This window comes from Parasteatoda tepidariorum, chromosome 6 (assembly GCF_982258835.1).
Source record: "Parasteatoda tepidariorum strain Cologne lab strain chromosome 6, Ptep-v5.0, whole genome shotgun sequence".
Taxonomy (NCBI): domain Eukaryota; kingdom Metazoa; phylum Arthropoda; class Arachnida; order Araneae; family Theridiidae; genus Parasteatoda; species Parasteatoda tepidariorum.
Genome location: NC_141760.1, coordinates 98574252 through 98588222, shown reverse-complemented (window position 1 = coordinate 98588222; position 13971 = coordinate 98574252). Strand labels below are relative to the sequence as shown.

The following is a 13971-nucleotide window of genomic DNA, read 5'->3' as shown; positions in this document are numbered from 1 at the left end:
ATTCTTGGTTTATTAATTTAATTAGAAAAGTGTATAAAGTCTTTTTTCGAGGTGTAAACTCGGCAAAAAAACAAGATATGTACAGGATGTGTAAATAAAAACGTAAGTATTTATTGAAATAATGACAGCATCTTAAAAATTTTAGGACTTATACCTTTTGGCAGCTGAAATCAATATTTATGTAAAAATAATAAAATAACATTTATTGTCATAAGTTTTATGTTTATTCATCATAACAAACATCATCTTCTTCCGAGTTATTTAAATGTAAATCTTGATCTCCACGTGTTGCCCTCAATGTCCTGTAAAAGTCGTGTTTAATTGGAGGTACATACTTTAATGAACACATGATGTCTTTTTTTGTTTCTCTTGAAATTGTTCTGCCATTAGGATATAATATAGGTTGAGTTATATTTTTTAAATTTACTGGCCTACCTATTTTTTTACTTCAAAACTAGAGTGGCACTTTTCTTTGTTTTGGGAAATGAAAATAAAATAAATAAATAAAATAAAATAAAAAAATAAAAATACCGCATTTTAAAAAAATACTACAAAAAATACCATACCCCTTTTTTTTGGTGAAAAAATACTACCGTAGTATTAAAAATACTACGTCTGGCAACCCTGAGTTACTATGAATTTCTTGTTTTTCAGTGTTACCAACAAATATCGAAAAAAGAAGAATAAATTAATTTTTATTTCAAAGTTTATGTAAAAAAATATTGATAAAAAGTGGACTTATTCACAATGGCTTCTGAAATTATTATACAATATATTCAGAAGCTATTAAAAAAAAGGGCTGTCAAACCAAGAAAAAAGTAACCAACGAGTAAATCCTTTAATAACTAAGAAGATTGTTATTTATTTCATCAAAATTTCCAAAAATCAGAAAATATCAAAAAATGGACTTAACCGCATTGGCTTCTGAGAGGCTCATTTAATCCTTATATAGTTAAAGCTTGCATTTATTCCCAAATATTAGTAATTTATCCTATTTAATTTAAATTTTAATAGTAATAAAATGTAACAAACTACTAATAAGTAGAGATGTCCAAGCCAACGTCACTTCATGTATTAATTAGTTACTATGCATCAACCAACCATACATCAATTAGTTACCAATAGCAACTAAACCAGTGATCAAACACATGCAATTCTGCACCTTTTTTTGCACCTCTATGACAGACTAGACATTGAGTGTCTATTTTCTTTGATTAAAATTCCCAATAAAACAAAGCAAAATTAGAAAACTAATTTGCAAGAAAATTTTGATTTCTTTACAACTTCATTTCATTAACAGCAAAATAATTGTTGTTGTTGTTGCAACAACCACAATACATGGGTAGAAATTTAGAAAATTTACTTATTGATCCAACAAACCAATGACTAAAGAATATTAAAAGTCCATACACATTTTCACTGAACAATTTACATGGACTATTAATATGAACACGGACTATTAGAATCTTTTGTGCTTTAATAAAAAGTTTATAAAGTAAAATTAAATAATAAAAAAATTACAATACAAAAAATATGTTATGTTCATAATTTTGATGAAATATGCTTTTTTGTAACAATACTAACACAAACTAAAACAGGAAATGAAAATCAAAAAACCACGCATTTACACGGATTGCTTGTCAGGGAGACCACTGATAATTATCTTATGGTGGTCCATGTTAAATTTTCGTAGTCCTAAACCCCCTAAATTTCGAGCCTGATAATATTATGGTGACTGATAGTAAATAAGCAAGTGTTCTAGTTAGCCTCTAGGGTGGAACAATTCCATACTGAAACAATAGTCAGGAAAGCAACACATTTCAAACACAGTATTATAGAATACAATACAGAAGTTTGAAAAATTATTAGAATTATTCAGAGAATTGAAAAATATGCAATTTAATGCAGAAATTGCATATTTTCAAAAGTAACCAGAAATTTAAATTCATTATTATTATTAACAAGAGTTATGAATAAGAAACAATAAATAAATTTAAATTAAATAAATAAAACTTACTCGTAATTCTTTTTTTCCATCCAGTCCCAGTCCATGTTTCATGAGAGCAGTAATGTATGTACAATCAAGGCACAAAAATATCTCTTTAGGCTGTTTAGAGGAACAAGAATGCTTACAAGAATTTACGAATTCATCAACAGTTCGAATGCCTCCCTCTTTACCTGAAACAGATAAAAGAAATTTTAACTTTCTTTTTAAAAAATTAAAAAATTTTAAACATAGCAATTTTTCCCAAGTTTTACGTTTTAAAAGTGCAATTGTTTGTGCTGTCTTAGATTATTATGAATCTAGGGCTAATATACAGAGTGATTTATGATGATATGAAGTCCGTATTCATAGATTACATTTTAATTTATAGATTTTAAAGGGATTGTAATATTGTGCATAAGAAACCTTTTCTTTCTAGAACACTAAAAATAAAAATGGACATAATTGAAGAAATACAATTAATTATTCAGTAATATGTATTATAAGAATAGTTAAAATTTAATAAAATATTAATAGTTTTAATTAGCAATTGAAATTTGATATAGTACTCAAAAGTTAGATTTTCACATCTACTATTTTCATATTATTTTAGTTTTAAATTAAGTTTTAAATTAAATTTTAAAATCAATATACCGCATGTTTTAAGAGTAACTTTAGTATTCATACTTAACAGTAATTGATAATGAAAATTAAAATGCTATTTGTAATTGTGGATTCAATAAATGATTTGTAGTTGTACATATGTTTAGTATGTGATTTGTTAATTGAATTGTATTGATAAAATTTGAATATAATGTAGCAACAGCTCTTTATGCAATTTCAAACTACATTTTACAATATTTGTATACGCAAAATGCTGGAAGAAAACTACATTTGTTTTAATTTCATAAAAAATTTATTGAATTTTATTTTTTTCTCATTTTAGATAATCTCCAACCTATTGCCTTTTGTTTTCGTTTATTTAAAAATGATGCACGGCTTAGAAATTAATACTATAATTTTAAACTAGATTGAATTTATAGATTTTTAAGCTATATTGGATTACATTATTTATTATTTTATCAACACTTAAAGTAGGGGTGCACAACCTTTTTGAGTGAAGGGCCACATGCGCAGCAGATTGACTAATGAAGAGCCGCATGCCAAAGGGAACACCCAAAGTATTTAGACAAGCATGTTCATAGCAATTTTAGGTAGTAATTGTTATAAAAACATTGTTCTAACCACTAAATTCTTTTTCTAAGTTAACCTTGTAATATCTTAGCATAAAATTAAATACTTTTAAATGTTTAAAGTTAAAAACTTCTAATCTAAGAAAAAACTGAGCCTTCTAAGAAAAATCAGAATCAGTTAATCAGAAGAAAATTTAGATAAATTGAAATAATTAAAAAACTATGGGAAAATACATGTTTTTTAAAAGTCATATTACATAATACATAAGTCCATTTTAACATAAATTTTAACTTAAAAAATTTGTTCATAGAAATAAATTTTAAAAAAATGTTCTAGTTATTAAAATAAATACAAGTTAAATACAGACATGCCAACTTGCTTTGGACGGCAAATAAATATTTTCAAGTGGTAGTTTATCAATTGTGATTCTTGGTTTAATGAATTCAATTTAGTAGATTTTTATCCACCACTATTTCTAAATATTTTGTAGGCTTATATACTTCACTACTTTGTAATAGTTATTTCATGCTATACCTTTTAAAAAGCAAGCAAAAATAGTCAAATATTTTCGAAATTTAGTTTGAAGTTATTTACCGTTTTTTTAATTATTTTGGCGTATCCGGAGCAGTTGGCATCTCTGTAAATACTTTGATTTAAAGAAAGTTTATAGGGTTCAAAATGATAAAAATTGAAACAAAACCCCATCTGCGGAAAATAAGATTTAGCATTTAGAAGGGGAATATACTTAAACTTTAAAACATTTATTTTAAATTAATGATAGGAAGCAGAGAGAGGGAAGAAAGAAAGAAAGCATTAATCTTCTATAAACTTTTTCCTTAATAATAAAAAACTATTAAGACACTTGTTTAAAATTTTTTATGGCGAATATTTTTTTAACATGACACTTTCTATTTACAATTAATACACATATGATGATGTGTTCGTAATAATGATGTGTTCAAAATAATGGTATTTTCAAAACTATGCCTAAATCTGTAGAGGTAACCATCGAAAAAAAGCGATCGAAAACTACATTGAGTGAAATTGGGTGCGTCAAAAACTTAAATGCGTAAATTTCAAATTCCCGAATTTTTTTTTATTTAAAAGAAAATTTCATTTTATTTTTTTCATTTTGTTCAGATTGCGGTAGCGGGCCGCACATTGAGGGTTGGCGGGCCGCAGGTTGTGCACCCCTAACTTAAAGCATATACATATCATAACACATTCCTGACAATGCTAATAATCCTCATGATAATCCTAATAAAATCCTGTTGATAACCCTAATGAATCCAGATGATAATCCTAATAAAATCCAGACAAAATTTCTAAGAAGCTTAATGATAATAATTCTGCTGATAATCCTGATAATTGCAAAGATAATGATCGAAAAATTTAATTCCTATAATATCTAATTTAATACTTAAATAAAAAGTTGTAAAATATGATCAAAACATAACATAAAGAGTGAAAAAATTACATACTTAATTACATTCTTAATTACATAAAATTCAAAAAAGTTAACATTTTAAAAATAATACTCTTGGATATAAGAGAAGAGAAAATTATTTTTGATCAATAACAATCATTCAAAAATATAAATAATGAATTGATGTGTTTCCAGATTTAAAAATAAATAAAATAATTTTAAAAAGTTTAAAACAATTTTCTTTTACAATTCAATAAGACTTTTCCTGAAATACATACCAATAATGCCCAAATCAAAGGCACGATCAAAATAATATGAAAGTACATAAATTTCTCGTTTCATAAGTTCTTCTGGTCTATGAACTGCATTTCCTAGGAACTCAACTGCTTTATAATAGCAATTTTTAAAGCCGTACTTTCCACTTTTTCTACCCCTAAAAAAACGTAATTTAAATATTAATACATAGATTAATTATTGTTAATTAATTATACAAAAATAGTTAAATCCTTAGTAAAGCTTGTTAGTGAGGAAGATATTTTTCAAAACATGGTTTTAAATTGGTATTTTTGCCAAGATGGTTTTATCATATTTAAATTAATTAAAATATTCTTCTACTCTTTGTAAATTTTTCACACTTGAGTTGCAAACTGTATATATTCTTCAAAAAAAAATTACACAACCCTGTGTTACATAACTGCACAGGTTAAATTACTGTAGTAATAGCATCAGTAAAAATATTTATTTAAAATACTTCGATTATAAAAATATTTTTACTTAATTACTAAAAATATTTAAGAATATATTTTAACAGAGGCAGTATATAAATTATAGCATATTTTTAAATAACCTATAAAGAACGTATTTTCAAATAACCAATAGCATTTTTTTTAAAAGACTAGTTCTGATGTCACATGATAGTATATCTTCATTAACGGGTTAAAATGGCGGCAGTGATAAATCAATAGCTTACTTGAACTAGTGAAGAAAACTGAAGTTAAGAGAGTAAAAACATTAAAAATTTCTAGTTCAAAAATAATTTTTTTTTTGAACTTTTTTCACTGTTAACTTATAGTAACTGTAAAAAAATTATTACAGTGAAACATCTCGGCAGTGACCACTATCAGTTCCACAGTAAAATGGTCATTAATGGAGGTTGGTCCTTTTTAGGAGTTACCTCCATTGACTTCAAAACGCTATGGAAGGTACAAGACTTGTTGCAAACAATTTTAACCAGTGTCAATTTATTGATGAGGAAATGCCACTTGTGTTGATATCATGAAAATCGGATCTACGAATCAAATTTAGAATCAAAAAAAAATTATCCCCACTTATATAATTATGCATAAAAACAAATTACAAATTTAAAACAAATTTTTATGAGTGCTAGAACTATCTTAAATAAAAAAGACAATGCTTTTTGTTTAAGTTTGCATTTAATTTTATATCATGAAAATAAGATTACTACTTTAAAAGATGAGTGGTTTGTTTGTTTGAGCTGCTTAGTTTTTCTAAAATATCTCTTTCTGCTAAGTTAAAAGGAGGTCGCTACACAGAGGTGGTTTTTCCTGGAGACCTCACTGTATTGTTTAATTATCAAAAACTTAATACTTATGTTTTATATATTTAACTGTATGTTTTTCTTGTAACCATTTAACATAAGTAATCATTGCCTTTACCATCACTGTCATTTCATCTCGCTAAAAAAATAAGCTAAGAAGCACAAAAATTTGTCTATGTTTAAATAAATATTTTACTTGTGAGTTTAAATGTTTTTACTAAATTATAATCATAGCACAACAAATTATTTTCATCACTTTCTTATTTTTTGCATATGTATTTTACACTCAAAGACTGTTCAAATATTATGTAAACAGCAAAAAATGGAGGGATTTTTAATTTGTTTATTTTTGCTGACAAGGGAAAAGTAGAGGCAAAAGCAATGCTTATAAAAGACACCAACGTCTAAATCTTTTCAATTTTTTTTTTAAAAATGCAAAATAATTGTAACAAACATGGGGAAAAAATTACATTAGAAAGACTTTAAATTTAAAATAAAAACAACATAAATTTAGTTTTATACAATTACATCTTTTATTTGAATTTAATCAGGAATCTTTTATTTGAATTGAATCATCATTTTCAGGACTAAAAAATTTATTTTTTATTTAATTTTAGGAAATAAAAATTTTAGGACTAAAAATTTTAAAATTTGGAATTAAAGTCAAAATTAGGTAAATCAAAAGAAAGGGTGGTTAGACTTTCTTACACAAGCATTGGTAGGGGGGTTAGTCATTTGCTTATTTTTGCTGACAAAAAGAAGAACCAAAAACTGGTGTAATATTTGAGTGGTTCCTTATAATCTTATTTCTAAAACTCTAGGAAATAATTCATTTATATCATGTAAAATGGTAAACATAAAGATGATAAGAACTTTCAATTTAACAACAATTAAAGATTTTAGTTTATAAGTTTTATGAAAGGTAAAAGAAATGCTCTTTTGTACATTAAATATTTTAGTTATTATACTTTTGCATTATTAAAACTTTGAAGCTAAGTGATAATAAGATTTTACAGATTCATTTTTTTTCATTTGTTTAGAAATCCTCCTTGATCTCTAACATAAAACACTAAATATAAAAATATGAATAATTTGAACATGTTAAAGGCAATTCAGCATACAAGTTACAAGAAATTACTAGTTACGCCAAGCTCAAGGTACAAATAACAAAGGTAATGACAAAACATTAACATAACATATAGGTAAAGACAAAAGACATAATACTGAGGCTTAAGAAGTTTATGTATACATATAAGTTTAATTACTTCCTTTTTTTCATTAAAAGCAAAAACCTAAGTTCAAAAAAAGATCAGTATCATTTATTATATATAAATAAATACAATTATTTAAAAAAAATTGTTTTGATCATCAATGAGGCAAACATTACTTAAAGAAACTGAATCAAAATCAATAACTTAACAACTTTTTTTCTTGCTTAAAAAGCAACAAAAAAAATAATGTTCATATTTTATTATAATTTAATATTTTTTTATTAATGTGTTTATATTATATTTTACTTAAAAAGTAGTTTATATTTTATTACGAACACCTGGCAATCTTTTGAACACTCTATTATACTTATGACTGTGATCATCTCTCAAAATTGAATAGAAAAATTTGGTAATATTATTTTATATAAAAAAGGGTTAAAACAAATAAAGTTAAAAGAATGTAAAACGGCACAATAGTCATATTGAGATATTGAAGTGGAATTATAGTGAAGCACCTTCTTCCGTGTTGAAAAACAGGAGACAATATTTGTAGCTTTACACTGTGTTTTAACTTTATGCATCACACTAAGTCAATCTTTCTTTATTTGAATGCTAAAATGATCTTTCACATTTTACACAAATTTTACTCCATTATATTATTATAACAAAAAAGTTTTATCAAAATGGCATTTTATTCAACAATAAAATTTAAAAATTAAAATACAGATATAAATCATATTCTTCTTTAAAATAATAAGGCTGTTTCTGTGAAACCAAATCATTTAGTAGCAATAAATTGTGCAAAATTCAGAAGTTAATTTCAAACTTGTTTTATGAAAAAGCATGCTCTGCATTTTTTTTCTTATATTTTAGCATCAGGGTTCAATGAGTGAAAGAAATTCATACATCAAGGTAGGCATGAATACTTAGTTTTTCAGTTATGCCGTATCTATAATAAATATTGCATAAAATGTATGATAAAACTAGCTATTAGAATTGAAAAATAACCCATTTTTTATCTATTACAAGATCAATTATTTCCGGAAAAAATATTAGACTTCCCAGAATCTCAAACTCGTTTTTCCTTACTTTTGGAGTATTGTGATAAATACCCTGATATTTCTCTGATTGTTGTCCCTGATGTTCTGTAGCCATCCTTTAAATGCAGTTAAATATACATGAGTAATATATTTTAGTCTATTTTACAAATAATAAATGTATACACACACAGCAAGAAAATTGTTTAGCATTTTAAGCAAACACACCAACATTTAACCCCTCGCCTATGCCCCTGAAGGGGCATTTATCGGTTAATGGTTAAGGTTGGAAGGCAAGATAGATAGAAATAAAGCAAAAAAATAGTAAATAGAAACAAAAATGAGAAGAAATATAAAATTTCTAAAAAAATACAAAAGCCGAAAGAAAAGAAGAAACGATTTTTCTATTAGTTAGGGAGTTTTGATTAGAAAGTAAGTATCCAGAGCTAATTGGTCACGTTTAGTAGTGGTTGGTGCTCACCATTGCATAATTTTGCCAAAATAGCAATATTTGTAAGTATCAGGCATAGATTCATTTTATTTTGTCGATACCTCATACGTACGAAAATAAGCCTTTAATCCTTCATGTTTACGCTATGTCAAACTCAAAGTACTAGAAACTATAATTGGTGAATTAATAAAAAAAAAGTTTGAGACAAATGAAATAATAAATTTAAAAATAGCCATTTCTTTATTTGTATTATGTGATGCCAGAATCTTATAAAATTATTACATCCAATATGAGATGCAGAATTTAAATTGCATGAATGCAATAAAATAAAATAAATTTTTAAATAATACAGTTATAAACATAATTATAAGGGCAAATTATAAACACAAGAGCCTTAAATTGATGAAATAAACATAATTTGTTAAAGAAAAAAAAGCTATTTCTCACAAAATATTGTACAGTTCTTAAAATATTTAAAAAAAATTCTTCGAGTTTAATTTATTTGAAATACTTACACAATTTATTAATTCAAATTTTATAATAAAAATCTTAGAAGTGTGTAAGAAAAAATTGGAAAATTTGCTGTATTATCAAACTTTATTTACTTTTTGCTTTTACTTAGAAACTAAAGAAGGCAAAATCAAAGCTAAACTATGCATCAGAAAAGACTCCAAAAATAAAAAGAGATAATCCACATTTTTTAGTTTAGAGATAAACAACTTTATATAAGCATAAAATATTTTTATGAGTGCATTTTTCAAATTTTAAAACTTATTGCTAAATATTTGCTGTTTAACAATTGCTGAACATAATATACGGAGAAGGAAATGCCTTATTGAATGTGATTATTTACAATAATGATAATTTTACAAAATCTGGGTTATCACATTTTAACTCAGATTTTCATTATGTTTGTTTAAAAAAAAGTTTTTTATTTAAAACTTACATGACTATATATTCCTTCAAGTCGTGTTTCCAAACTGTTTTATCATGAGGATGAATACAAGAGCTTGAAAATGTTACCGTTCCATTATTTTCAAGAGGGACTAAAAAACAATCACAAATTAAATTATTCTCATAGATTAATAATTAATAAATAATGTAAATGAAATAAATGATTTAATAAATTGGAAATAATATATTTGGTTAGATTTTACATTCAAATATCTTAATTATTGTGAAAAATATTCATGAATTCATTTATTTGATTATCTTATCTTATCAATATAGCTATTTGCATAAGATCAAAAGGCTGATTTTGTGTGCAATGTATGATAAAAATTATCAGGATGTTTATGGCAATAATTTTATTTCTTTATTTATTATAGAAAAAACATAAATGCATCAAAACAGATTTACAGAGGTTATTGAAATAAAAGCTCTGAGTTGATTGATTATATATAGAGTTGAACACAGAACTCTAAGAAAATAATACTGCACCCAAAACATGTTATAATGTAAACCATGCAAAGAAATCAAACAGTATTATAAACAAAATCAACTGGTTACATTTCTCAGAAATTAAACAAAACAAAAATTTGAAAGATACTAGGGTACCACGGATTTGTGGGATCCATATTTAACTGAATAATGTGACCGTTATGAGATGATTAAAAAAAAAAATTACTTAAATTGTATTGAGAAAAAAAAATTTAAACAAGAAAAAAGTTTTCAAATATCTAGAGAATAAAGAGACAATTTTAATTCTTATTCCAAGACAAATTTTAAGAGCCACTCTGAACAACTTTATGATTTCATCCACAATTTCACTGCAATATTAATATTAAGCAATATTAAGATATCTATATGTAATATTAAAATATCACTGCAATATTAATATTGAGCAATATTAAAATATCGAAAGAATAAAGAGACAATTATAATTTTCATTCCAAAATTAATTTTATGAACAACTTTATAATTTTATCCTAAATTTCACAACAATATTGGATGACTTTTTAGACACTGGGTTGATCAAACACATAAGATTTGTAGATCGCGTAATATACATAGTCTGTTTATGGAAAAAACTCTCCTCTCCATTTTTTGAGAGCAGTGGCAGTAAGTATGATTACAAGATTTACAAGATTTAACTATTTCAAGTAGGAGTGTTTAAGCAATATTTAAGACAGGTTTTTGCTCGGGTCAGCAAGAGAAAAGAAGGCAGAAGAGAAAAGCTCCCCTCTTTGAAATGTGCTATTTCTTGATTCCATAGCAATAGCAGAGGTCTGTCCAGACATTTTGCGAAAGGTCCTGTTTTTTGTAAAATTCTGAAAAAATTACCTGTAATTTGTGAATATAAAACAAACGTTAAGTCACATTCTTTCAACCAGGGTTCTGCTTTTATGAATTTGTGCAAATAGGGTTCGGTTATTGCAAAAAAAAAATTTCATGGAGTTTTTAAATTGTAGATACAAGATTATGCTCAGCACTGTAAAATTATAATAAAAAAAATTACATTTTCAAAAATAAACAGCAATTGCTGCTACTAAATTAGAGATGCAACATACAAATATTTGGTATTTTGCCTATACTGCTAAAAGCAGAATATTCATTTCAGACGAATAATGGAAGAAGCGTCAGCCGAAGACAAAACTTAATTTGTTTACATCCATCTTTCTTGTTTTCCCCCCTGGGAAGGGTTTATTCGATTAACAAAACAATAATGAAGATAAACAAATTTGTGAAGGGTCTGTTTAAAAGAAAAATCATTTTGTGAAGGGTCCGTTTTCATGAAAAGATATTTTGTGAAAGGTCCATTAACTGACCCAAATTTCTTTTAAACAGACCCCTGAATAGTAAGCATTAGACTTTGCAGTGAGGCAAGTTCTTTCAATAGACAAACTATACATATATGTCGTAGGCTAATTGCAAAATCTTGCTTTTAACAAACTGTCGACATCTACAAAGCTTGTTACAATCACTCCAACAAATGACAGCAGTAGCTTGCAAAGAGCCAAATTTCCAATTGCCAACAACATGTAAACAAAATTCATTCAGTAAAATACTAGCAGTATAAGTATAAAAAAATTGTAGTCCAATAAATAAAATATAAGATTTTTCAAAGGAAATAAGCATTTTTCAATATTTTTTCAATTAAAATCTCATAATTTCTTATTTATTTTTTTTTTTTTTTTTTTTTTTTTTTTTTTTGAAAAGAAAGTACTCATAAATTTAAATCAAAAAATAACTTTTGTCCATCAGAATTATAATCCTCCTCAGATAAATCATAATCTTTAAATTCACATACCTGAACGGTCTGTGGAAAACTGTAAAATAGAATGCCTGGCTGACATGAGTCCTAAGCCTAAATAGCTAAATAAAAATGGCTAAATTAACGTTTTTAGACATTTTACAACATTGAAGTATATAGACATATTTTGCATTAACATGCACAATTTTACAAACAAATTTAATGTGTTATGCATCTAAACCCAATACACATTTGAAAGATGACAAAACGGAATAATGAAAAACAATTCCATTCAAGAAGACAAAACCAAATAGATAGAAATAATAACTGCAATGTTAGGTTTTTTCAAATCAACAATTTACAGAATGCTTATTTATTTAAGTCCCTGCTTATCCCTACTTTATTCAAAAGTTTAGCCCATTTTGTAATTTAATCCGGTATAAAATTTCATATCCTGTAATTTAATTGTAATTAGCTCTAATATCAAATTTTAAAACTAAGTGATAATGCAAAATAAGAGGGGAAATGCATAATTATATTTTGAATATGCAGTAAAAGCTAACAATTATTTAATGGGGGATGCATATTGTTATTTTGTCAGTAAATTTTGCAGTTAAGAAGCTTAGTAAAAATGCTCCTTCGAACTACAAATAAACAAATTGAATATTTAGCTTAGAACAGTAACTCTGAATTACGTTACTCTCGGTAGAAACAAGAAAAACACTTTATAAGTCTGAAAGAGTAAAACAAGGAATGTGAGTGCAAAAATTAAACAAAAGAATTTTTGAATACAACAACAAAAAATTTTTGATCAATAATATTAAATAAATTTTAATTGTGATTTTCATATTTTTATGGTGAAAAGCTATCCCTAGTACTAAAAAACAGAGAACTACTTTCTCCTTTTTATTTTAAACAGGTAGAACTTACACGTTAAAATGTATAGAATTAAAACAAAATACTACTATTTTTTTTATAATTTTTTCTGAAAAAGATTTTTGATATTCTGAAAAAGATTTCAATTTTCTGTGATTGTATGTTTTTTGAAAAACGTAATTTAATGAAATGTATAACAACATGGCATAAAATAATAAAAAGCTATTGCATGAAAGTAATATACATTTTTTTGAAAAAGTACAATAACTTTTAAACAGAAGCAACTACAATCCATCTCACTAACCACCAAAAAAAAAACTTTGTGAAGCAGAATAGGTTGATTTAAATAACTTATTTTCTTTAGAAAAATCATCAATTTAATTTAAAAACATTTTGATTTAGTCATGCAAACTTTAATGGGGATTATTTTCTAAGCTTTATTTACTCATTGCAAAAGGTTCTACCCAGATAATAACGGTAAAAAGAAATTGGAGGAATATCGTTATTTTGTAGTAGCTGATAATTAATTATGAATAATTATTATGAAACTAATAATTTATGTAGATCCAAATACCAGAACTTTTAAAACTTATAACTTTTACTTTTGGTGGTTTAAAACTAGAACAAAATCAATATTGCTTATGTTTTCAGACATATATTAATCTGTTCTGCTTTAATATTGCCTAATTGAAAAATAAGGTTAAATCTTTGAAATTCTAAAAACGTTCAAGCCTGAGTGTCTACTGTTGATAAGAATCTCAAAAACAATTCTAAGCTGAACTATTGATTACCTTTTTTTTTTTTTTTTTTAATCTTGCCTACTTTAGATTCACAAAAAAAAAATTTACTTGCAAAAATCTCTGAAAGTTGACAAATTTGAAAAACAGTAATAAAACTTTTTGGGCTGCAGAAAGCACTTTGATTGACACTTGTTTCCTTTTCAAAATATCACTTAATCAAAGTAGTCAATATATTGTTTTTAAAAATGGAATATAAAAAAATGAATAAAAATTCGTAGTACTATATTCAAAATTTTAATTC

At 25.7% G+C, this 13971-nt stretch overlaps 1 protein-coding gene across 7 annotated transcripts in view; it reads right to left on the bottom strand.

Moving 5' to 3' along the window:
* LOC107438623 (ectonucleoside triphosphate diphosphohydrolase 5) overlaps positions 1-13971 on the bottom strand; it is a 43357-nt gene that overhangs the window by 1578 nt on the left and 27808 nt on the right. For all 7 annotated transcript variants that reach the window (XM_087166241.1, XM_087166240.1, XM_016050949.5 and 4 more), the window contains exons 8-11: positions 12112-12176; positions 9808-9907; positions 4883-5037; positions 2018-2178 (exon numbers count right to left, since the gene is read on the bottom strand). In XM_087166241.1, coding sequence (XP_087022367.1) covers positions 2018-2178; positions 4883-5037; positions 9808-9907; positions 12112-12176 — 481 coding nt within the window. The remainder of the gene's footprint in view (positions 1-2017; positions 2179-4882; positions 5038-9807; positions 9908-12111; positions 12177-13971) is intronic.